This window comes from Myotis daubentonii, chromosome 5 (assembly GCF_963259705.1).
Source record: "Myotis daubentonii chromosome 5, mMyoDau2.1, whole genome shotgun sequence".
Lineage (NCBI taxonomy): Eukaryota > Metazoa > Chordata > Mammalia > Chiroptera > Vespertilionidae > Myotis > Myotis daubentonii.
The window spans coordinates 72,310,399-72,336,767 of NC_081844.1; the positions used below are offsets into that span (position 1 = coordinate 72,310,399).

The window sequence follows — 26,369 nt, forward strand, 5'->3', positions numbered from 1 at the left end:
CAGGAATAGACAATGTGGAGAAGCTCTGCAGATGATTATCCTACTAGGCAGCATAGCTAGAACTATCAAGAACCTGGGTAACCAAGCCACCAGCTTCTTGCTGGAGAGAGTACATCTTCATGGATGAGGTGGTATTGAATTAGGTCTGGAAGGTCGGGCAGGGTTTTAATGGCCACCGATAAGAGTGTGAGAGGAGTCTAAGATGAATGAAATTAATATTTTTCAATTATCTTTTATTTTTCCCCCAATAGGAGCTGTATTTGATGAAAGTACTAGAAAAATATTGGTTGTCCAAGATCGAAATAAAGTAAGTTGCTTCTGTTTATAAATTGCTTTCTAAATGTTCAGTTCTCACTAGAGAAAAATAAAATGTAGAAATTTTTATATGCTCAAGGAATTACAGAAAGGTATTTTAAAAGTTATTCCTAAGCAGTTATGGATCATTTGGCTATTCATTTAATCCATAAATGCTTATGCAGGCCTTGAAAAGTCGGGGTAACCTCACTATTGCCCACTATTATTTTATGGCTACTGGAAAATTATTAATGGCTGTATTTAATAGGGAAGACAATTCTCTTTCTAACAGGCTATCAAGACATTCTTTCATTCATCCGATATTCATTAAGCTCCTACTCCGAACCAGGTGCTGAGCATGCAAAGATTAGTAAGACAGTACCCCTGATGTCCTGCATCTCACTATCCATTTGGGAAAGCAGTCATACAACAGATGGTAACAATTTACTTTGCCTTTAAAAAGTTGCTAAAGAATTATCAGAAGAGGTGATATTTAAGTTGTATCTTGAAGAATGAATAGGAGCTTACCAGGAAAAAAACGCAGATTGAGATAATTACAATTCTATACATAAGGGCACAGGGTTTGGAAAGGAGCTGACTTGGTGTTTTAGTCCATTTAACCACTATAACAATAATACCATAGGGTGGGTGACTTAGACAGCAAACATTATTTCCCACTAGAGGCCCGGTGCACGAAATTCATGCACTCGGGGAGGGGGGGGTCCCTCAGCCCAGTCTGAGCCCTCTCACAGTCCAGGAGCCCTTGGGGGATGTCCTTAGTGCTACCACAGAGAGGGGAGAGGCTCCCACCACCGCCACTGCACTTACCAGCCATGAGCCCAGCTGAGCGGTGCTCCCCCTGTGGGAGTGCGCTGACCACCAGGGGGCAGCTCCTGCATTGAGTGTCTGTCCCCTGGTAGTCAGTGCGTGCCATAGTGACCAGTCATTCTGCCATTTGGTCGATTTGCATATTAGTCTTTTATTATATAGGATAGTTATGGATGTTGGGAGGCCAAGATCAAGGCGCAAGCAGAGTTGGTGTCTGATGAGGTCCTATCTCTTGGTTCATAGGTGTTTGTCTTCTCACTGTGTCCTCACATGGCAGAAGGGACACGGGAACTCTCTGGGATCTCTGTTATAAGGACACTATGCCCATTTACAAGGGCTCCGCTCTTATGACATCTCTCAGAGACTCCTCTTATAATGCCATCATCACATTGGGAATTAGGATTCACATATGAATCGGGTGGAGGTGGGGAGGACATAAACATTCAGTCCATTGCACACTGTGGAAAGAATAGCAAAAACTTCATTGTGGTCAGGGGTGTAGGCGTGGAATAATATGTGACCTAAGAGTTAGATTGGGAACAGAATATAAAAAGCCTTGTACACAAAAATAAGAAGTCTATTCAACTAAAACCAACAAAGGTTTTTAAGAAACAAATGTTTTCATGCTCACTCAGGAGTATAAAGGTTAAAGAGAATAATTATTTTAATGCTTTCAGAGACTTCAGTAAATATCATGGACAGAGTCAAAAATTTTCCCCAGCATATATGTTTTTAAATTGTAAACAACTATTGGCAATGATAGCTGAAAGTATCACACATTTCTCAGAAATGCGATCTAAAAGCATTCTCATAGTTATAAGTAACTTTCGAAGTTTTAGTTAAGGCAGGTTCTCTGACTCAAACTAAGCTTTATCAACAGAAATTTATTGCGTACATAAAGTATTTTGTGCCTGGCCCTCAATAAGTCTCTTCCTCCCACTGCCTTACACGCCTGTTGATGGAACCTAAAAGGGAGTCCCCTGGCAAAGCAGAAACTGGTTAGCAGGATCCCAGCTCCAGCATCATTAGGCAGAGCACAGAGGGTGAGTTTGGAGCTGAGAGACAAGCATAGCATCCGCTAATTACAAATTCACGTTCCCAGGCCCCGCTCCAACCTCCTGAATCAGAAACACTGGGAATGCTGCTCAGCAGTTCATGTTCACAAACCTAGGTGACTCGGGTACATGGTCAAGTTTGAGAACTGCTACCCTAGCACATTGAGCTCCGACTCTTCATTTGCTGACTTGCAAACCTGCCAGTAATTGGTCCTCTAAGAGTGAGAAAGCAATGCTTTTCATATTCCTACTGTGCTTCTGGGCAGCTGGGGCTGGCAGAGACTGGAGACAAATTTAGATTACTTAAGACTGGATTCTGTATGGGTTACATAGAAATGATACTCCTTTTTAGGGCTTCAATTTTGTTGTTTTTGTTAATCCTCACCCAACGATATATTTTTCCTGTTAATTTTGTGTGTGTGTGTGTGTGTGTGTGTGTGTGTGTGTGTGCAAGAGTGGAAGGGAGAGGGAGAGACAGAGAGAGAAAAAAATCGATGTGAGAGAGACACAGTGATTGCTTGCCTCCTGCACATGCCCCAACCAGGGCCGGGATTGAGCCTACAACCAAGATATGTGCCTTGAACAGAATCGAACCTGAGACCCTTCAGTCTGAGGGCCAACATTCTAATCACAGAGCCAAACCAGCTAGGGCTTCAATTTTTTTTAAGCTATAAGCAGAGAACCATCTGAGAGCAACAAAAGATGAAAACTGAGTTTTCATGTATAGTTCAGTGTTGTAATAAAACAATATAAAGTGTGATACTAAACCATATTTAATTTCTGTAATTATATTGTTGTTAGGTGGAATTTAAGCATAAATAACAGCCATTAACCATAAACAACTAATTAGCATTCTTTCTGACATCTGAGACAGTTCTTTTAGCGCCTCCCTCTGCCCAGGCATTGCTGTCAAGGCATTCTTGCAGAGCAGAGTTTAACCCTCACCACAAACATATGCACACAGACACAAAGCTAAAATGATACTTAAAATGGATTCTTTCTCCTTCCCTAACCATATAGTCCAATACTTCACCCGCCCCATGATTTTGAGAAACAAAAGGTCTAACAGTGGCTTGATCTGTAAACTGGGTGCTAAAAAAGCCAAGACCAGGGCAGGGACCTGTTCACTTACTCACTGGCATTCCCGAGTTCCTGTGCTGACTACGTTGTCGGCTCTGCTCTGAACTCAAAGCAAACATTAGTGAACAAAGCCAAGTTCCTATGTCTGTAGCTTATATTCAAATGGGGAAGATAAGAATAATCAACAAGAGAATAATATATAAGGCAGAGATGTTAAGAAAAATACAGTGGTATGGGGAGAAAGAGCATGGGCTTGCTACATTGTGCATTAATTTCTGTACACCCGGCCCCCTAGCACTCAATAAATTTTTTAAAAAAATATATTTTATTGATTTTTTTACAGAGAGGAAGGGAGAGGGATAGAGAGTTAGAAACATCAATGAGAGAGAAACATCGATCAGCTGCCTCTTGCACACCCCCTACAGGGGATGTACCCGCAACCAAGGTACATGCCCTTGACCGGAATCAAACCTGGGACCCTTCAGTCCGCAGGCCTATGCTCTATCCACTGAGCCAAACCGGTTAGGGCAAATTTTTGTTCAATGGATAAACTTACTAAGAGATCTCTATGGCAGCTTCTATCTCATTGGTAAGGATAATACAATAGCTAATGTATTATCTAAGTACAGTGGCTCTGTGCCGGCTGGTATTGCTTAGTGGCTGAGCTTCGACCTATGAACCTGGAGGTCACAGTTCAAATTCACAAGCCCTGGAATGAATGTAACCCAAACAGTCCAAATTCTGGTTGGATTACATAGAATGTTCCAGTGAGGTCTGAAGAAAAGAGCAAAAGATATAGAAAAAGGCAGAAAACAGTAGTTAAGGATTAGTGGGAAAATAGCTAAACAACTTTTAAAATTTATTGAAAGATGGATAGAATCAAAAGGCCTGGATTTTAACCAAGTTTACTACACTCTAGCTCTGTCACCTCAGGCAGGTTATTAAGTCTTTTTATGCCCTCAGTTTTATCACTTCCAAAATGGGAATAGTCCTTCATGGATTACTGTAAAGTTTAAATGTGTGTAATTCTTCTTTTTTTTATTTATTGATTTTTGAGAGAGGGGTAGAGAGAGAGGAGAAAGAGAAACCTCAATCTGTTGTTTCACTTACGTATGCATTCATTGGTTGATTCTTGTATGTGCCCTGACTGGAGATCGAACCTGAAACCTTGCTGTATCAGGATGACGGTCTAACCAACTGAGCTACCTGGCCAGGGCTAAACGTATATAATTCTTATAAAAACATTTAGGTAATATATATTACCTAGTATTTGTTGTTGTTGTTATTATGTTGCTCAACCCAGTTAATGGGGAGTATTCTTTAATATTAAAAAATGAGATATACTCATCTCTCCATAGATCAGATCTACATTAACCAGGTTTTCAAACCACCTGACAAGGGCCTCTCTACCTCCCACTTAGACTAACTGTAGGCTGAAGCTTTTTTGGAGATGGAGGAAGCTTTTTTCAAACATGCTCTTTAAAGCTAAATGGTGCCAGAAAACATAAAAAACTACTCACCAGCATAGAAATAAACTTAATTTTTCCATAGCTAAGGCTTATGAAATAAAGAAAATCAAATTTGTATGAGATGTTTTCAGTCCTTCTATCTAGCATGTTCCCCCTTCCAATAAGTTCATATCTCCAAATGTAATCAAGAATCAATCTCCAATTATTGTCATCAAGTCTAAGTTTAAAAAAAAATTGGCTTTTATTGTTTTGAGGAAGTATTTATATCTCTTGTTAGAAATAGAATTTATGGTGGTGAAGTCCAGTATCCTATTGGAGAGAAGATTGCAGCGTTTCCATATAAACATAGCTTCTGGAACCATTTCAGAATAGAACTCCCCGAAGACAGTGCATTAATGTAGACATCCTTAGAGATATCTTCCTACATTAATAAAACATAATATGCATTATAAATGAACCTCAGACACAGAAGGGTGGAAAGCCTGAATTCTGAGCCCACATAATCAGCTGTCTGTGGAAACTCTGGGAATCATGCCACTGCTCTCCAACCTAGCATAGTTGGGAAATGACACACTTTAAGAAGCACCCGTCCAGGAAATGAGAGGGCCGCAAAGCACACCATAAAAAGGTCCATGAACTCGTTTTATGAATGAAGAGTAGAGGGTGTCCTGGCTCTAAGCTGTGGTGCCTTTATGAGTATGTCCTAATTTCTCATTCTTCAGCTTTGATCATGGTGATTGGGTAGGTATAACAAACTTCTAACAGGAAAAAATATGTTAGCCATAAGCATATTGTCCCATGCCTTTTCATAATTATTTTTAATCAGTTTTCCCCATGTTTATCTCCATTCCAAGATCAGATCTTCCCACCCCCAAAGAAGGTGCACAAAAAACCCTGCAAACTTAATCAGTTTTATTCACACTACCCATGAAATCATTAACACACAGGGCAAGAAAAATCATAAGGTTAATATATCTGATTAGACACACAATACAGAAAATAAATGTGAAATTAAAAGTAGTGTACTTCAGTGATTACATTTTTACTGTATTTTCTACTTATTTATAGCAGCATCTGTAAGATTCCTCTACTTGTTAATAGTTAACTAGCAGCAAATTTTTTAAAATTTCACTAATTCAGTAGATGTTTCCCTTCACTGTTTTATTCATACAGAATTTATCACATTAACCAAACAAAACCACTTCTATTTCCCAAAGAAAACAGTGGGAAATAATTCATAAGTTACCAGTTCCCCCAAAAAAGAAGGAAAAGAGTAATGAGTAATGAAACTGGAAAAAATTTACATGCAATTACCAAAAAATAAACTCTCAACCACCTTGACCAATATGGGTAAATATTGTGGGTCACCATATATGTGTGTTAGTGAATAAAAGCTGTGTTGTTATTTTCTGACTTTACACTGCAGTTGAAAAACATGTGGAAGTTCCCAGGAGGCCTTTCGGAGCCTGGAGAAGATATCGGTGTGTATCTTACATATTTTCAATTGGCCTGAAAATGTTAAGGAAATTCATGTTTTACTTTTCTTGCTGTATAGTTAAGAATAAGATTTTAAATTTTCTAACTGGTTTAGACTAAGAAAATTTTAGAGAGGTTACTTCAGGGCTGATATAAAATTAGCAGCAAAACATGCATACTCCATTAGTCTAAAAAATGCCATCAGGAGGATACACCTGTTTTTCCCTTTAGGGCTGCTTCTAGAGTGATTTGTTTGAAAGTGAGAAGCTGTGGATATGCATCAGTAAAGTTTAGCATTGAGGGCTATTTGGGATATGACTAAAATTGTTGGAATTAAACTATGAGAAAACACAAATTCTTGACTATGTCATCACACAAGGATGAATAGTAACTTTTACATGAACTTTGAAACAAGTATTATTTATAAAGTCAGTTATAGAGCCATGGTGATGTAATTCTTCTAGTTTTGAAAAATTTATCTACTAATTATTGTGACTAGTCAGAAGCCAAAGCATAGTAAAATATCTCATATGAGAAGATCTCACATGAGAGACATATCTCCTTAAAACAAGTTCCTGAGCTTAATATGGAAGACAGAGGAATTTGAAAAAAAGCTAAGAATTCTCAGTGTCACTGATTTTATAGGACATAAATGAAAGAATAGAAACTGAGTTTTCCTACCTATTCCTCCTTACCCCACTGGTCAAATACAGCCCTTGTCATAATAAATCAATAGATAACTCATTTGGATACCAGTACTATTTCTCCACAACTTTCCCCTCAAGATTGCATGTCTCTGTTCTCTTTAGCCAACATTTATGTGAACACAATTTCCTAAATTATCCTTGGATATTTTATATAAAAATGTACATATTCCTGAAACTTAATTTCTAAAAATGTTACACAGATTAAAATGCTCTATATATAGTATACAGCCAACTCTTAACAACCAGTAAGTACACTTACTACATTCAAATAAATTCATAGCAAATTCTGGATTTTAGATACTTATTGACCCAGATTCTGGTGGGTCTTCTGTGGAAATAAAAGGGAATTTGGTAGTGGTGTGAGTGCTGGGAGGTAAAGCCATTTATCCTCGAACACCTAATTACCTTCCACTTTCCTTATGTGATGTATAAGAGCATGTGAATTAGTTAAGCTTATGTTACATCCTCATCCAACCCACACCGGGCAGGAAGCCGTCTGCAGGAGGTTTGTGTAGCTTCCTCGCCAATGAACTGGAGTTCATTTTTATGGATTTTCAGAATTTCAGATAGACTTATATTTAAATATACATGAAGAAACACATTTCCAAGACAAATAGTTAGGTTTAAGTGTACTCCAGAACCCTTCAAGTCCAAGTAGTTAAGAATTTACTACTTTTTATGTATTTGTGGTTGACACAACAATCCACCTACCCAGAGATCATAGATACACCTCAACCATGTGGAATGAAGGAAAAAGCAGCAGTTGTCATTCACCATACTTTCTAGTATAAATTAAAGCTTTGCCTCAGATTGATAAAACCCTGAAAGCAGCTGGAAATGGTAACTGACAGAGTCCTGAACGACTATGTCTATCCAAAGGCATTTCTGTTCTGTAATACAATACAATACAATACAATAATAGATATTTTTAATGATGAAGCCAAATCATCCAAGAATTATTTATTTTCTTTAAACCCTATATTTAGGAACATAATCTATTTTAGGAATACTGCCATCACCAAGGTGCAAGCATTCATACTGGCTCATAAGTAGTAAACACTGGTTAACTGGGAAACACATCTGTTTGCAATCCTTCATTCTGTATTACTAGGTAAATGAAGCACTATTGTCTGTAGTGTCTAAAAAGAATCAAGAGGAGCATATACAAAATGGAATGCAATCCTCAGGCTTTAATATACTACAAAGGAGTACAAAGGTTAAAAATAGAGGCATTGCCTTCCTAAAAAAATCCCGTTATCCCTGCCAGGGAAAACCCCCTGCATAGCCTGAGAACTGTACCAGTCGCTGGTCTGGGTTCATCTGTGCCCCAGAGTCGGAGTGAAACACTAGGAAAGCCCACATTCTGCACAATTTTTCTATGATTTTATTTTATTTCCATCTAATCCTTCATTAAATATCACAAAATAGAAATAACAAATATAAACTCCATCTCACTATTGTTCTACAACTAAACAAAATGCTATGACGTATTTAAACATATCTCTCAATCAGCAAAGATATGGTAAAAACATAACCCTCTTGGTTTTTCCTATGTTCTTCAAACTTGTAACACAGTAAATGGTATTTCAGTTTAGCTTACAGTACTTTAGAATAACAAAGGCCCAACAGAGAAAAGCACTTTATCCAAATAAAAATTCAGATTCATGGCAAGATCTTTGGAGAAGAGATTTCCATCTGGGGGCAGAAGGGCTCTCTCATACCCTGGACACAGAAGCACCTACTTGCCCATTCAGTTTTCGTCTAGCCACTGCTCTGCTGATTCAAGTTAAACTGATCAGACTACCCAGGCACTCTGCTTTGGGGTCCACCGCACCGATGACTGCTGAACAGGGCTGACTCCCCAACTGTCCCCATCTGTGGTCCGTGACATGGAAACAGGCTAGATGGGAACTGAAGGCCCAAATCTTGACTAGTGATACTGAGAACTAGACAGGACCCCCATGTTTAGTTTTCAAAGTGTTTAAAGAACACTTAACCAATAGTTAAGTGATACCAGCCAATGACATGTAAAAGCTAAGACTAGTGCCACAGTCTTTAATAGATTTAATAACAAATATGGATTCTATACCAGACTGAAAATTATTTTTCTTAGTAAGGAAACTTTTCCCTTTTTAGCATAAATTCTTATACATTTTTAATTTAAAAATATAATTTCTAGCCCTGTGCAACCTGTGGCAAATTTCAATTATAAGGGGAGTAGGCATGTAATTAAAAAATGGCAGACAGATGGCTTACATTTCAGAGCACCTTGCTCCTCCTGCACACACTTCCAGAGCCACTTCTTAGGGAGCGTCCAGGGCTACCCAGGGAATTGGGAAGACAGTCCATGGCAGAGCACATGGACTTGGAGACAGTCTCCTTGCCTGTTCTTCACCAGTAAGGCCAGCAAGACTACTAACAAGGCAAATATAATTTACTGCTTGACAAACAAGAAAAGGCGGGTACTAAAGGGCATTTGAATAAAAAGCTATGCAACTATGATAATTCCCGGCAAACTGGATGAGGAAGGCAGCTATTTTCAGGGCTTCTTGTGCCTCTTTGGGAGATAATGGCAGCATCACAGAATTAGAAGAAGCCATTGGGGGATGATCTGGATAGTTAGAAAAAGCAGCCACCAGCATATGTTAATGGCAGTGAAAATCCTGCCCCATAAGTTTGTGTGTTATCAGAAAGCCACCCTTCTAAAATGTGGAAACCTTGTTGTATTACAAAGTTCTGTGTACTGCAAGTTTTTAAAAACCTCTGATGGAGTGACTGCAGCATCTGGGTGTTGGAGGAATGAATCTAAATTCTTTGGAATCTCAGGAAACAAAGGAGCTGCCCAAAATCCCAATTGGGATTCTCCGGACTGGATAATTAGTGGAGAACAACAGAAAGATTGCAAAGGCATCCTCCTGAGATTTGGAGGCCTGACTGTCCTCCACACCTGCCCCAGATCACCAGGAGAGGTCCGAGTCCCTTCGCAGTCTCTACACTCTGCAGCCCTACACGTTCATAAGGAGGGGATCACTTTTTCTCCACACCAACATTTATAAGTTCAGGCAGTATGGGTGGATAGTCAGGAACAGGTAACAACGAAGAAACATGTAGGAACAGTAACTGCAGCTTTGCAACCTATGTTTTCACCTTTTGAGAAATAGAGCAGGAAGAAGTTAAAAATATGTGACCCCAAAAACATCAGGTGGATAGCCCCCCCCCCCCAGTAGCAGCCAAAGAAATATTCACTATTTTGAAAGCTTCTTAGGTGTACAGTGGTAAGAAAGTACTTTGGTATTTCAGGGTGTCAGAGTTTTTATTGAAAACTTCACTTTCTTAAAGTTTCGCTTCTGAACCTTTAGATAAAGTTCTCTAACTGAAAATCCTTGACGATTACCTTCTGAAAATGTGATTCTTATTGATTTGTACATCTTTTCTTCACGCAGGAGACACAGCAGTTCGAGAAGTTTTTGAAGAAACTGGTATACGATCAGAATTCAGGTCCCTCCTGAGCATTCGGCAGCAGCACAGCCACCCCGGGGCTTTCGGGAAGTCGGACATGTACATCATCTGCCGCCTGAAGCCGCGCTCCTTCACCATCGAGCTGTGCCCGCACGAGTGCCTGCGGTGCGAGTGGATGGACCTCACCGAGCTGGCCAAGGCCGCCAACGCCACGCCCGTCACCAGCAGGGCCGCGCGGCTGCTGCTGTACGGGCACAGGGAAGGCTTCGAGAAGATTGACCTGACCATGGACCAGCTCCCAGCTGTTTACACCGGCTTGTTCTACAAACTCTATCACAGGGAACTGCCAGACAGTTACAAAATGATGACGGGAGTGGACTAAATCATATTTACCTGTGTAAAAATTTTTAGTAAATTGTACATGTAGATTAATGTGTGCCATATTCTAAGAATGGTGCACATTTTGGGTTAACTAAATCTCTGACTTTAATTTTCTAATGTGTATGATTTCCATGAAGAAAATTTGCAAGTGCACACATTTTTAAAGCCTCTTTTCGAATGGAGTGAATGTATGGAAAGATTGTAGCTCTAAGTAAGCGTCACTGGATAAAGGCAAATGCTATATAAAAGGTGGAAATTTATACATTTTCCAGGAATTCTTGTTGTTTTCTTTACTAAGGCAATGATTAAATACTTTACTATTAGATCAAAGGTTATCTGACCAGTTATCCAAACTGAGCAGATAGCTGCACACATTTTCTTTTCTTCTCGTTAACAAATTCCTAAAATATACCTCTTCCTTCATGTGAAACGAGATCAGATGGTGCCCTTAAGATCAGCTCTTAGCAGACATGGGAAGAAAAAGTATGGCTTTCTGGCCAGGTCCTGTTTTGGGTCCAAGTTTATACTGCCCGTTCCGCTTCAGTGCCACATACCAACTGGAGTACTTCCTTGACCGGTAAGTGTTGTAGTTATTGGATTCCAACCGTTCAAAAAAGAAACACTCATCTGTAACACATTTCTGAAAAATAAAGGAAGAATAAGTAGTTGTTATTGTTGCTATTATTATTTTACTCTGCATATTAAATGTTTTGACAATTCACTGCCCATTCTGCTCAACCAGCAGCAGTGCTGTTGGGTTCAGCGGACAGTCAAACCAGCCAGACTCAGCAGGCCAGGCTCTGACACAGCCCAGACCCACAGAAGGATGCAGGATGGCCTCCAGCTAATCTCTTCGATGGAGGCAGCCACAGGCCCTCTCTGCAGCCCCCCATGGGAAGGTATGTGTTAGGCAGCAAGGGCACACAGGTAGTGTAGGAACCACACTGGCTCGGACTTTAAGTACCCCACACACATAGCTTTCAGGGCTCTCCACAAAGAGGGGTACACCCGGTAGGGGAGGCCAGGGGATTGTCAAGGGTGGGGGGAAAAAAGGGACACATATGTAATACCCTTTGTAAGACTGTAAGCAATAAAGTAAAATTAAAAAAAAATAATAAAACAAAAAAAGGGGGTACACCCAGTACCAAACCTCCCCCCTACACCTGGGGAAACCCAAAGCTATGGCTTCCAGTGGGGGTTTATGGTCCAGCCATGCTCATCCAATCCAGAGGCAGGTTACCAACTGGGTCATGTTGACTTATCAGGGTTCCCGTGAAACAGTGCTGGACAGGTAACTTTCCCATAGGCAAGAAACAGTTCCTTAAATTATATTTTTCCCAGTAGCTAATATTGTTTCAATGGCATAAAAGAATAGTTTATTGTACAGGAAATAGTGAATGTATATATCGCCCCCAAATTGTATTGAAACATATATGATTGCCATTCTCAAAACACTGAGAGATAATGAGGAACAAGTAATGGAGAACATACTCCTTTCTGGCAGTTTCTTGTGGGAGGGGGAACTACTCTGCCTTTTGACTTCAACTATTTATCGAGGGGAGAAAATAGCCAGCTAAACAAATAGTTAGATCTGGTGATACGATTCCAAGTCATCAAGTCTGATAGGCTGCCACACAATTTCAGGTAAATGTTCAAAACTCAACTTCACACCCTGGCCAACGAGGCTCAGTTGATTGAGCATCAATCCTACACATCAAAAGGTTGCTGGTTAGTTAGATTCCCGGGCACATGCCAGGGTTGTGGGCTCCATCCCTGTTAGGGGGTGTGCAGGAGGCAGCCGTTCGAGGTTGTGCTCTCACATTGATGTTTCTCTCCATCTCCCTTACTCTCTCCCTAAAAATCAAACTATTTTAAAAACTCAATTTCACATGGTAGCAATGATGATACATACTGACCTCTGGGTGGGAGTGGGGAGAATCAACAAATGATTTGCTCACTTTAAGGGAAGAAAGGAAAAATAATTTATTTTTATATTTCAATTATAAGTAGATGAATAAAATCATAGAGAAAGGCATATAATTTTACACCTATTTCTATCTCCACATATAAATACAGCATGCGCACAAGCCCATGGCCTTTGCATTAATGAGTGCACCAGGTTGCCACTTCTGTCTGGATACTCAAATGTAGGAAACTTCAGGACTGGGAAAACCCACATTCAAAAGACTTGAATCTTTTCCCAGATTCTTTGGTTCCAAGATCAACTGAGCAATGGCACAAGCTGACAGGAAAGAAAAAATCATAAATCAATAAGCAAAACAATGAAAAGAGCTGGTGTAATAACCAAAGTGAAAGGTTCTGAGAGAGACCTAACAGAGAACGCATACATCTCAGGCGGTTAAAGTGGGGGTGGGTTGCAGGTCCTGTCGGCGGCTTGCAGCAGTGAGAATTTTATTGGATGCTCACTTGGCTTTTGTTCATTAAACTTTTTAAAACTGAAATGCAAAATCATCCAGCTTTTTTTGCAACAAGTTAGTAAAGCAACATAAGTCTTTCTGATACAAATAAAACCCAGGAAGCCTTGCAGAGGAGCCAGCTCCGTCACAGCCAGGACTGCGGCTGGGGAAGGCCCGGTTGTGGTAACGGGAACCCTGCAGTCATGTGGGGCATCCACAGGCCACACCTCCACTCTGCCCCTTGGTGAAATGCCTTCCGCTTCTTGTGATGACTGACGTTAACCTGTGTTCCTTTGTCATTTTTCAGCACCACTGATAAAAAACCTCCCTCTTTCCCAATTCTAGGTTTGAGACCAGGAGTGAAAGTGAAAGGAAGTAAAGAGTGAAAGGAAAAGTCATACCGATCATAAAGATAACAGGGAAGGTTGTTATGGAGTGACACAGGCTAACTCCTCAGTCGTCAGGACACTGATACGCTCATTTGGGTGTTCTGTCAACTTCCAGGGCGCCCCACCTTGCTGTTGGCACTCCTTACAATGGTTGGCCTACGGGGATGGGTGCCATGCCAATAATATTTGCTTTCTCTGCCAGTTCCTACTATTTCAGAGAAGAGAAACAGTACCAGGGATTAAGTGGGCACTACATCATGGAACCCACAAACTGTTTCCACAGAGGCTACTTGTACCTTTACAAAAACAGCGCGGGCGGAAGGAAAGCTGGCTTCTGTGCCAAACGTCCAGACACGTACGCTTACTAAACAACTGCTACGCACTTGAAAACAAACTGCGGTGCTTTTTCAAATGGGTCGTAGGGCAAAATTCGGCTCTCAGGAAAAGCAGGGGTTTCACATGACCATGTAAGTACAATTTCAATTCTCTCCTTTCTCAGTTTACAAATCTTCGGTGACTGTGACCTCAATGTTTCTATTAAAAATTGATGCAATAGAAGTTCCCTTAACCTTTATAAACATGTTTACAGAGCTTTTTTCCTATTCCCAGTGTTCAACTTCTCACCACTTCAAACCTCAGAGAAAGGGGGGTCCTCTGGAGGAATGACATCACAGAGGACGTGACTAAGTAGCCACTTCTCACACCTTTTCATCAAGTTAAATTTTCCTTTATTTTGGTTTATTTTAATTTAAAAATAATGTTAAGATATAGAAAGCCCACGGTTCCAATAATACATGCATTTATTTAACGTGTGTTTTTGTCTTCTAGGCACTGGGATTGGTCAGTGAACAAACTGAATGAGGACCATGCCTTTGTGCCACTCCAGTCTAGCAGGTGGAGACACCAAATAAGCAATGAACGTAAGTGAGTGACTTGTGTGCCAGATTAGAATGAATCCTGTGAAAAGAGTAAAAGCAAGAACGAGAGGGGACGGGAGTGGGACGGTTGCAACACTAAATAGCACAGTCACAGGAGGCTCCCCTGGGAAAGGGACATTTGAGCAAATGCTGGGAGGTGAAGGAGTTAACCATCCAGACATGAGAGCAGGGCATTTCGAGCACAGAGAGGGGACAGCCAGCGCCAGCTGGAGCGGGATCAGGCCTGCAGCGTGTGAGGGGCTGCAAGGAAGCCCGGGTGCATGAAGGGAGGGGAGGCGGACATGAGGTCAGAGAGGAAACGAGATAGGAGATTAGAAGCTATTGTAAATACTCTGGGAAAATGGGAAACCACTGGTTGAGCAGCAAAGTGGCATGACCTGACATTCTCGCAGGGTTACTCTGGCTGCCAAGACCACACTGGGCAAAGGCCGATGCCGGGGCACCTGTATGAGGTGGGCTGAGTATCACAGGCAGAGGGAGTGGAGACTCAGACTGCAGTGGTGGCCATAGGGATGGTAAGAAGCTGTCTGCGTGTCACATGAGAGATTCCAAAAAATTTATGTAGATTCCTCCTCCAAGGAGATGGTGCATAACCCTGCACCCTTCAGTGTGGGCCGTGTGCAGTGACTTCCCTCCAAAGAAGACAGGATGGTAGTGGGGGGACGATCACTCCACAGTGCTCCCTGCCCTCGCTCCTCCCTGTGCCACTGGCCTCAGGAGTCTCGCCTGCTGCTACATATTAGATTTGAACCTTCTGGTCATTTCCCCATGCTCTGTTTTTGGATTGTTTGTTCTTTTACAGTACTTTGATTTTGCAGTTTTGGCTTATGAGGGAGTTTGCTCAACATGAATCCAAAAATGTCTTTGCTTACACCACTTCTGATAATTAAAAACAGAGACGATGTAAGTATTAATACCGACTATTTCAGAACAAACTCAAACACACAAACTGTGAAAAGTTAAAAGGAAATTTTATCTTAATCTTGTAAAAAATAAAAATATATATGTTGTATAACATTTTATAAGACTGGTTTCTAAAAGAAGCAATAATTCTTATTAGGCAGTAACCTTTGCATTTAATTGTACTTTCTCTCTTAAATGATATACATTCCTCCTTAATTGTTGCATTTTTCTGACAATTTTGATCAGTATATATTGTCAATCTAGATAAGGGAGCCCTCAAAAAGCTAGTTTCCCTACTTTGCATGTAGGCTTCATAGTGAAGGCCCCTCAAGTAAGCAAGTTATTCTACAGGCAGGTAAAAAAAAAAAAAGTATTTTACTTTTACAGTGATTAAATGTATATCCTCAGAGAATATAAATGATTTCTCATATTTCACTATTATGGATCAACACAGGTCACACATACTCGAATACTTACTGAAATGTTTTGTTTGGTTAGCAGTCTCTCACATTTTACAGAAAACAATGTCGGACTTCCTAGCAGATAAAGACCAGGCAGATTGTTTCAGTTCAATGCTAACATTGAGGTTGCTCGGTGATTTAAACTTAAAACTACAATTGCCTCACTATATGCAATTTTTTTTACAAAATCTACTACAATTTTGTGAACACTTAAGAAATCATAAATCCTAATATTTGTTCTGGACTTCTGTTGCTCATAGCAACAGAATTTCTCCTGCTATGGAATGGAATAAGGAGTCTGTTGTGGATTAAAGACTACTCCACGCCTGCCTCCAAATATAGGCTTTGGCAGTTAAATATAGTTACTCTTTGAACTTTTGTATTTTCTAGCTTTGAAGGGGGATGGGGGAGAGACCCTTAAGAAATGTTTGCAAACAGTGAGAAATCCTTATCCTGAATGCATCCATACCATTAATACATGAAGGTGTTGGAGGAAAAAAATGGGACACAACTTAGTAATTTTTCATGCACTCAACTGGTGGCGACCTACCTGACATGACTTAGAAAGCAAATGTTTTATGTAGCCAGAGTGCTCTCTTTTTGAGGGGAACTGGCATATTTTATAAATCTCTGCGGGATCCCACACAGGGATGAGCCCTAAACACAGCAGGCGGAATGGGGCCGGGTAGTTGAAGAGCAGGAAGAACCATGCCTTTGTCAAGTGCAAGTTCATAACTGCAGTTTCTCAGTTCAAGAAGCCACTGCACGCCCAGGGGGTGCTTCTGGTCACAACACGGGACTGACACCAACAGCAGCGACTGCTGACAGCTCCACGCCTCTGGGTCTGACTCCGCCCCTTACTGAGCCACCACCGGCACCGCCTTGGTTTGAGGTGTGTGCTTACTTTCTCATCCGAAGATTGACACAGCCCACCCAGCCTGACACGAAGGAGACAGGATTGCCGCTGAACAGGCATGGCAGCCGGCCACCCAAATGGAGTGGTCAGATTAGCGATTAACCGTGAACTTGCCAAGTATGGATCCTAAAATGGAAGCTGGAACCATGATGCCATTCCTGAGAGGAAACCGATACATTCTGAATTTCCCATTTATGTAGAACAGCTGTAGCTTTGTCTCTACAGAGGAGTGTGTGGTAAATCTCTAAGCATTGCTAAATTCACTCTTACTGCTGTGTCGGGAAGAATTAACACACATCCAAGGAGACAGAAACACATTTCAGAGGAAATAAAAGGCCATAACCTTAATCTTGTAGAAGGTCCTGGTTAGCTAAGGAAGAAAGGAGGAAATTTCTTTTAGAGCACTTTATGCTTCCGGTGGTGCGGAATCAACAGTTTTGGAAGCTTAATGCCTGTTTACCAAGAAAAGAGATCAGAATTCCCTGAATTCTAACTTGTAGAGAATTCTGTAAGAATGAGAGACGGTTCCGTTTTTAGGTCCCTGGTCTTAAATGCATCTCTTCTTCTAAGGACCCCTGTAGTTTCAGAGATGCCCTTGAAAGCAGAGTAGCTTCTGTTTTCATCTCTTTTGACAACATGGAGCCTTTTGTCATTACAAACATACCCACTCCAGACTGTTCTCGAGATAAACAAGCCCTTCAATGGCCACCTTACAGGGCAGCCATCATTATCAGGTTACTGGGTCTTAATCTTAATGAGTAGAAAACCACAGGGTCACACTCTCAAATCTCTCCCTGAGCCAGATCAAGACAGTCCTAGAAAAGGCTAGAGCTTTAAAAGCATTTGACTAGGGTCATCCATAGTTAGTTATGACATAGACAATGTGTACACCTCCTTCTTTCCACCATCTTCACTGTCTGACAGGAGCCAAACCAACACTGTTATAAAAGCCACAGTGATTCACACCATGTATGACTTGTCACATCTGGAGGTGAGAAGACTAGGGTTAAACCCCTCTTCCTCCCCCTACAAGATCAAGGGCATCTAAAATTACCTGCTGCCTCACTGTCCTGGAAATATTTAAAATGCTACTTTGGTAGCGTCCCAAAGTATTACATCACCCCTTGAGTTGACAACAGACTGGTAGAAAAAAAGACAAGAACAGTGGGAAAAGTGAATGTCCCAAGCAAGCAGTCCATCTTTTAGAGCTATTTTTCACCTACAAACGTCATCCATTGCCCTGATTCCACTACCACCTTGATGCTGATGACACCAAAGCCGTATGTCAACACCGACCTCTAAGCTCCAGACCCATACCTCCAACCATGCAGTGAACATCCTCACCGGGCTTCCCTTCGGCAACTCAACTGAAATAGGTCTACATCTTTCCCCGGCACTGGCGCTTTTCCCCTTCCCCCTTTCCCATCCACCCTCTCATCCAAACCAGAACCTACGGGCCATCTTTGACTTTTCCCTCTCTGTACTCCTAAACATTTTCCCTCTTAGGTGCCAGTCCTTGGCTCAGCCTCTCTGCCCTGCTATTGCCAGGTGTCATCATCGATTGCCTGAACCGGCCCATCTCCAGCAATCTTCGCTGCCTCAAATCCATCCTCTAGAACAGGGGTCCTCAAACTACGGCCCGCGGGCCACATGCAAATACAAATATTGTATTTGTTCCCGTTTTGTTTTTTTACTTCAAAATAAGATATGTGCAGTGTGCATAGGAATTTGTTCATAGTTTTGTTTTTTTAACTATAGTCCGGCCCTCCAACGGTCTGAGGGACAGTGAACTGGCCCCCTGTTTAAGAAGTTTGAGGACCCCTGCTCTAGAAAGTAACCACTGAGGACCTATTATGTATTAGACCCTGATGTTGACACTTGATATAAGTTATCTAATTTATAACTTATGGTCTTCACAAAAACAATGAGATAGGAAGGATCAATAGGGCCTCTATCTTACAGATACAGGAACTAATTCAGAATCCTTGGTCCAAGAACCCACAGCTAATCAGCAGCAGAGCCAGTATTCAGACATAGGCTCAGAGCCCACCTTCTCAAATGGCATTCCACACTGCAAGGGTTTGTCAAATTTGACAGAAGAACCCTAACACTGATGCTCAAAAGTGTATATGTCCATCCCACTGGTCTTCAAACAACTGCGCAATATAAGGATTTAAAAACAAAACAACACTGTAGTTTCAAGCTTTGCAGAGAAGGCAGGAAAAGCAGTGAGCGAGGCCTCACACTGGAGTGAAAGCTGCCTCAGAGGAGCTGAGTTTGCTTGCTTACTTTTTTACTCCCTCCGAACTTCAGTTTTGTATCTGTGAAATGAAGAGCATGATACCCGCATTTTATAGGGTACGTATGGATATTAAATAGTATAATGCTTGTAAAACCCTTAATAAAGATTTAACAAATACCAACATCAGTACATACCGAGCATAAAAGCAAATAAAGAAACAAGCTACAAAAACAGAAAGCATTACTTACAGAAGCCTGTAACCGGCCGTCCTCCTTCATAGCGAGATAGCGGTTGGCACACACTCCTTTGATAGACACGACCCCTCTCTCTTCTGCTTGAAGTTGTAGTTTGACTAGAAGTAATGGGAAAAGTGACCTTTGTAGAATCATAGGAAAATCAGCCAACTACATGCAACTACATACAGGAGACACCCCAGCAACCAGACAGTCCACTCTGGAAGACTGGCTGGGGGGCGGGGGGCGGGGGTGTGGGGGATGGTTATCAATTAAATTCTATGAGAGTGAGATGCAGGTCCGCTAGAGGGGAGCGCCTCCTGACCCCTTCTCACTACAGTGTCAGAGAGCGGAGGAGTGACAGGATGGAGAATTTTTTTCCCTTTTATGTGCAATTAGCCTCTACTTGGCTAGATAGCTGCTTAATTTTTTTTAAAGTAGATTGTAGGAAAACAAAGAATAGATATTACTTTAATATAATGATAATGTCACATAGACAAGGCATCTAGTTAATTCAAATAAAAATGAAATTAAAATTTTCTGTTTTGCTCTTCTTGCAAATTTCCAATTTGAATTCTCCTGCCTAGAACAGCATTCCCCAAAATGTACTTGGCTAACAGAGGTTACATAAAAAAAACAGTCCTGGAGCCAAATAAATTTACGAAACAACTGTGCTGTTTATAAGAAAAGCACTTTAGACACAAACATCCAGGCAACTTGAATGTAAAAATGTGGGAAAAATATAAAATGCACACCCTCAATGTAAGAATGTTGATATGGCTATTTTAACATCAAATGATGTAGACTTCAAGGCATGTAATATAACTAAAGATAACAGGGTTATTTCATGGTAAGAGGGTCAGCTACATCAAGAAGATATAATAATCTTAACTGAGTAGCACCTCTTAATAGAATTCTGAAATATCTGAAACAAAAATTGACTAAAAAAATAAATAAGAATATATAATATATGAATAACATTATCAACCAACTTGACCTGACTTTTTTAAAATTTTATTTTAGATCAGGTAGGTTTCATTCACCTGAGACTTATTTTTTAAGATTTTTAAATTGATTTTTAGAGAGAGAGGAAGGAAGAGAGAGAGAGAGAGAAAGAGAGAGAGAGGGAAACATTCATGTGAGATCTAAACATTGATCAGCTGCCTCCTGCAGGCCCCCTACCAGGGATCGAGCCTGTAACCCAGGCATGTGTCCTGATCGGGAATAGAATCAGAAACCTTTCAGTGCATGGGGCAATGCCCGACCAACTGAGCCACACAGGCCAGGGCTCACCTGAGACTTTATTTTCCTTTTAACATCATAGTTGTTTGGAAACTGCTAAAAAAATTAACTCTGCCACCATAGCAAGCTATCCAATGCTTATTTGCCTAGTGGACTTGAATTGTTCAAATTAAATACAGCTGAAAAGTTTTCTCCAAAGACACCATGATGTTAAGATGGCCTCTGGTTCTGAACTACTGGTGCTCCTGGCCCCTTTATTTTTAAACAATCTGAGATATGATTCACGTTGCATACAACCTGTTGCCCCACATTGCCTGTAACCAGGAGCCATTATATCCGTTCTTATTCCTTTTGCCTACTTCCCCGTGCAGTCTTTGTCCTGCCCAATATGAGCAGCGGCTAATACTGATGAGCAGCGGAGTGTGCAGAACAGATTTTTGTGGATGAGCTGCTGCTCTCCCATGCTGCCGGCTTTATTGGAATAAAAGCTCAGATATGATTCAACTCTGTCTGTTCAATTGGCTCAAGTAGTGACAGGCAGTCTGGACCCATTGGTCGTCCGGTTTCATTACCACCTATTCTGGAGAGCCTTCTGTGCTTGGTCTCTCCTGCTCCACCCCTCAGTTGAGGGTGGGAGCCTCTCAACACTCTCCGGGGCCTGCTTCCTCTGCTCAGAAGTTTTACACCATCTTTGTCTGCCCCTCCCTGTCCAGGGGCTTCTTGAGGGCAAGGAACTGAGCTGTCCAACTCTGTACCTGGTTCTCACATGCCAGGCACAGGGGAGTATGTGAGGAAGCTCGCGTGGATGAAAAGCAGCTTGGAAGGGAAAATAGGTGGGGATGAAAATGGGTCACAAACTAGCCTGACAGGCTCAGGGAAGGCCTGTGTGGTGGCCTTGCAACCTCAGAGACCTCAAGTAATCACAAAGGATGGTCTGCAATTAAAACTTTCTAACTAAAAGTAGTTTATGGCAGGTAGTCATGTCCTAGGCTAGAATCTCCCCTGACAAAAGTCAATCTTTACTGTAACTGAGCCTGTGTATTAGTCTTTTGTGTATCTACCAAACACACCTTTGGAATGTCTGGGTAACTTCCTTGTTCCGGACCCCTCAGGGCACAACCGAAGCACCAGAGCAGAGACTACAGATCCTCTCGTTGTTTGTATCATGTTCTTTGTTGACTACTCACTATTCTGTACCCACCTATGTAAAAGATGTATCATGGCCAAAGCCGGTTTGGCTCAGTGGATAGAGCGTTGGCCTGCAGACTGAAGGGTCCCAGGTTCGATTTGGGTCAAGAGCATGTACCTTGGTTGCGGGCATATCTCCAGTAGGGGGTGTGCAGGAGGCAGCTGATTGATGTTTCTCTCTCATCAATGTTTCTAACTCTCTATCCCTCTCCCTTCCTCTCTGTAAAAAATCAATAAAATATATTTTTTTAAAAATTAAATAAAGATGTATCATTTTACTTCTTATCCAATTCCAGAGGTTTCCTGCTTTGCTTTTTCCTGCCTCCCTAATCTATCACCAATGAATGTCATGTAACTTACTTATGTCTTCTCTTTTGATTGTCATGTATAAAATCAGGTGCAAAATTGCCATCTTCTAGAGCTTTATCTCAATGTGTTGAGATTTAACTCCTGGCAATTGTTGACAGTTTGGCTCAAATAAACTCACAAAAATTATTTATAGGGTTGAATGTTTCTTATGTTGACACGGCTAAAGTAGCAATTGCAGTGATGTGCTCAGTGTCATGAGACTACAGAAAAGGACACAGGGATGATCAGGTGGAAAGTCTGTCTAGGAGGAGTGAGGTCTAGGCTAACTTCTGAAGGTCAAGTAGGAGATAAGCTAACGAACAAGGTCCAGGGTAAGGAGACACGGGGGATGGTATTGCAGGTAGAATATCATTCCAGGACTGAGGCACATAACAACCACACTTGTTCTACACGGCCAGGTCCTAGGCAGCCAGAGCCAGAAGCATAATCCAGCCTGAGCAACTACAGGTCCAGTAATCCAATTTCCTCTCCAATCAGTTACAGGGGAGAAAAAGGATGGAAGGAGGACCTGAGACTAAAATGGCTTAAAACCCACATAACTCAGTTTGAAACAGCAAAACTAAAGTATTTAAGGACGCCTAGCAGTGGGATGAAACTTAAATTCAAATAAGTGATTAAAATAAAAACCTGTACACTTTTATATGGGAGGCAGGGACCAGGATTGGGACAGGGGACACAGGCACTGGGGTTGTGGGCAAAGGTTCTGTTTTCTTTCTCTCTTTCTTTCTTTCTTTTAAAAAAAATATTTTTATTGATTTGAGAGAGAAAGGGAGAGGGAGAGAGAGATAGAAACATCAATGATGAGAATCATTGATTGACTGCCTCCTGCACGCCCCGCACTGGGGATCGAGCCTGCATCCCAGGCATGTGCCCTTGACCAGAATCGAACCTGGGACCCTTCAGTTCGCAGGCCGATGCTCTACCCACTGAGCCAAACCGGCCAGGCTCTTTCTTTTTTTAAAGAAGGAGATTAACACTCAGCTTGCGTTTCAGTTATGTGCCACTAGGTATTTATTTTTAAAAAATATTTTTATTATTTTTTTGAATATATTTTTATTGATTTCGGAGATAGAAACATCTATGAGAATCATCGATTGACTGCCGCCTGTACGCTCCCTACTGGGGATGGAGCCTGAAACCTGGGCATGTGCCCTGACCAGGAATCAAACCCTGACCTCCTGGTTCATAGGTCAATGCTCAACCACGGAGCCACACCAACAGGGCCAAAAGTTCTGTTTTCTGACCAGAGTTATGGTTACAAGAATGTTCACCTGTAATAATTCATTAAAGTACAAATCTGTTTTATGTGGTTTCTGTATCTATAGTGTATTTTACATTTTTTAAGTTTTTTTTAAAAAAAATTTTTTTTAAAGAACTACACTAAAAAACGAAAAATAAATAGGACGTTAGACAAGATTTCACCCGGGTCATTTCAGCAAGCTGGAGACCACCCACTATATTTAGTTTATGGATACCCAAAAGTCAACAATTTTGATAAACAAAGACTTCTGGTGGCTTTCTAATGTTAAAATTAAATCCAGTAAGAGATGAAAATAAAAAATAAATAGTGTCCTATCCAAGCTTAAAGTTCAACTTTTTTTTTCCTGTTGCAGCATGAAAACAAAAGCGGTCAAACCACACAACTGCCTAATCTCATTGTTAGGCGAGATCTTAGTGGTCAATCAGTCCCTTCATTGTGCAATTAAATCTTCAGACCCAGCTGCAATGTCCCTGAGGAGCAGTTGTCTTAAGTTTTAGTTGAAAATCCCAGCAAACGAGAATTTAGTCTCTTCAAAGTGACTGAGGGTAAGTAAGTAAAGGCACAGAGACTCCAATCACCATAAGGACACCACTCACATGTTCAAGTGCTCAGATCCCTGCACGCGACACACGCAGGGACACAGTGTAACCCAAAAGCCAGATTATTATTTCACTGTTACCGCCATGGCTCAAAACAGAACTCCTTTTTTGGAATTTTCTTCAAAATTTACATGGTTGCCTTTCGAATATGCTCAAGGATGATGAATCTTAAAATCATAAATGCCAGACTGCAGGAGCTGAAAGGGACTTCAGGCAGCGTCCAGCGCACCCTCCTCATTTACAGATAAGGAAATGGACATCCAGAGAGGTTTGTCCCTGGTGAAAAATACAGACTTTGGAAACAGTTAAGTCAGCATTTCCACGGACGGCGAATACCTTTATTCATTCATTCAATAAACATGCAATAGTAACAGCTATGTGCCAGGATCTGTGCTTAGCGATAGGAAGCACAGAGGAAAACACAGCATCTTTCTGACCTTGGAGGGCACCCAGTATTGTTGAGATGAGGATGGCACACAGAGAAATCACTAGACGGGTTCAGTACCATAAGTGCCGCCAGAGAAGTGTACACAGCTATTGTGAGCGCTCGTAAGGTACGCCTAACCCAGGGAGATGGAAGGCTTCCTAGGATCAGTGACAACTGATGGAGACTGAAGGAATCCACAGGAGTTTGTCAGGAAAAGAGAGAGGAAAACAACAGCAAAGGACCCTCATATGTAAAACTTCCAAAGGAGAAGGGGCGAGGAAGCCACGCAGCCCAGGAGCGGCAGGTACTCAGGTGCGGCGAGCACAGTGTGAGGGTGGAAGAGGGTGGCAGGGACACCAAGAGGCTCTGCTTACATGTTCAGGAGTTTGATGTTTAAGGAGAAGGGATGGGAGGATAAGAGCGTGTAGGGAAACGGCTGGGATGGAGAGAAGGGAACAAAGGGAATGAGGGAGGCAAGGACAGAGGGGATGGTGAAGAATGAGTCCAGGTCTCTCTGTCTTAACGCTGAGACAGAGACTTATGCCCGGCTGGTGTGGCTCAGTGGTTGAGCATGGACCTATGAACCAGGAGGTCACGGTTCAATTCCTGGTCAGGGCACATGCCCAGGTTGCAGGCTCATCCCCAGTAGAGGGCGTGCAGGAAGCAGATGATCAAAAATTCTCTCTCTCTCTCTCCCTTCCTCTCTGAAATTAATAAAAATATGTTAAAAACAAACAACAAAAAAACAAACAAAAAAACCCCACCTGGGCCATTATTGAGACAGGAAATCCAGGAAGAGGGACAAGTTGGGAGGAGAAGACAATGAGATGTGTTCCAGTAAGACACACTGAAAGCCTGTGGAAAGCACAGATAGAGATTTCCAAACACATGGATCTGGAGCTCAGAAAAGAAAAACAAAAGCTGTCAAACCACAATGAGATTAGGCAGTTGTGTGGTTTGGTGACCACAGTAAACTGGCTGCCTTGGGCACACAGGCTGCACCTAACCCACCAGGGAGATGCACAATGGCTGCAGAGTGTGTAGCAGACGCAAATTCAAGAGCAAAGGACAGGCTCCTGGGAGCACCAGCATTTACGGAGTGAGAGCCTGGAACACAGTGGTCAGCCCAGGCCCCTGCAGGAAGGTCTGTATATACACACCTGAGAGCTGCATACACACAGATTTGGAAACTGATGGACAAAATTGTTATTCTCTGCAGATGGTAGTTTTCTACATTAAATATCAAGAGACTAAACGCAATGTGATGTTCTGGATTGGATCCTGGGATAGAAAAGGACATTAGTGGAAAAGGTGGCAAAATCCAAATAAAGTCTGTAGTTAACAGTAATGTACCAGTATTAGTTGTTTTTGTTTTTTAGTTTTGACCAACGTGCCAAAACAAAGTGCCATTATGTAAGAAGCTAAGCTCTGGGAAAGCTGGGTGAAGGGGACGGAAACGCTCCGAAAATCTTTGCAATTCTTCTCTAAATCTAAAATTATTCTCTTTTTAAAAAAATTTTTTTTTATTGATTTCAGAGAGGAAAAGAGGGGGAGGGAGGGAAAGAGAGACAGCAACATCAATGATGAGAGCAAATCATTGATTGGCTGCCTACTGAGGATCCAGCCCGCAACCCGGGCATGTGCCCTCACCAGGAATCGAACTGTGACTTCCTGGTTCATAGGTTGATGCTCAACCACTGAACCACACCGGCTGGGCTAAAATAGTTTAAATATAAATAACTGTAATATAATATGTCTGAAATGCAAATTTTCTTGCCATCATTATTATATGTCTAAGTCATAACATTTAATTTCTGCAATTTAAAAAAAATTGAAAATGTACTGCTGATTTATGCTGAAGACAGAGCTGTTACAAGCAATTCCAATCCATAAAAACTTACAGAAATCAGTTCCCTCCAATACAACCTCTTCCGGATTTCATACAAGTCCCCAAATGCACGTTTGGGCTGCCTGAGCTGCAGACCAGAGCAAGTGTGACAGCCGAATCCTGAGGACATCAGACGATTCCTGGTCC

General features: G+C 41.5%; 2 protein-coding genes across 3 annotated transcripts in view; one reads left to right on the top strand and one right to left on the bottom strand.

Moving 5' to 3' along the window:
- Positions 1–11,009, top strand: part of NUDT6 (nudix hydrolase 6) — an 18,918-nt gene extending 7,909 nt beyond the window's left edge. The window contains exons 3-5 of one of the 2 annotated variants that reach the window (XM_059698097.1): positions 252–307; positions 6,153–6,207; positions 10,353–11,009. In XM_059698097.1, coding sequence (XP_059554080.1) covers positions 252–307; positions 6,153–6,207; positions 10,353–10,750 — 509 coding nt within the window. In that variant the 3' untranslated portion in view covers positions 10,751–11,009. Of the gene's footprint in view, positions 1–251; positions 308–2,232; positions 2,294–6,152; positions 6,208–10,352 lie in introns of those variants that run through there. The other variant, XM_059698098.1, reaches the window with a different exon arrangement.
- The window catches only part of FGF2 (fibroblast growth factor 2), a 41,056-nt gene continuing 20,310 nt past the window's right edge, over positions 5,624–26,369 (bottom strand). Inside the window, exons 2-3 of the mRNA XM_059698099.1 lie at positions 19,264–19,367; positions 5,624–11,389 (exon numbers count right to left, since the gene is read on the bottom strand). Of these exons, the coding sequence (XP_059554082.1) occupies positions 11,204–11,389; positions 19,264–19,367 (290 nt within the window). The 3' untranslated portion in view covers positions 5,624–11,203. The remainder of the gene's footprint in view (positions 11,390–19,263; positions 19,368–26,369) is intronic.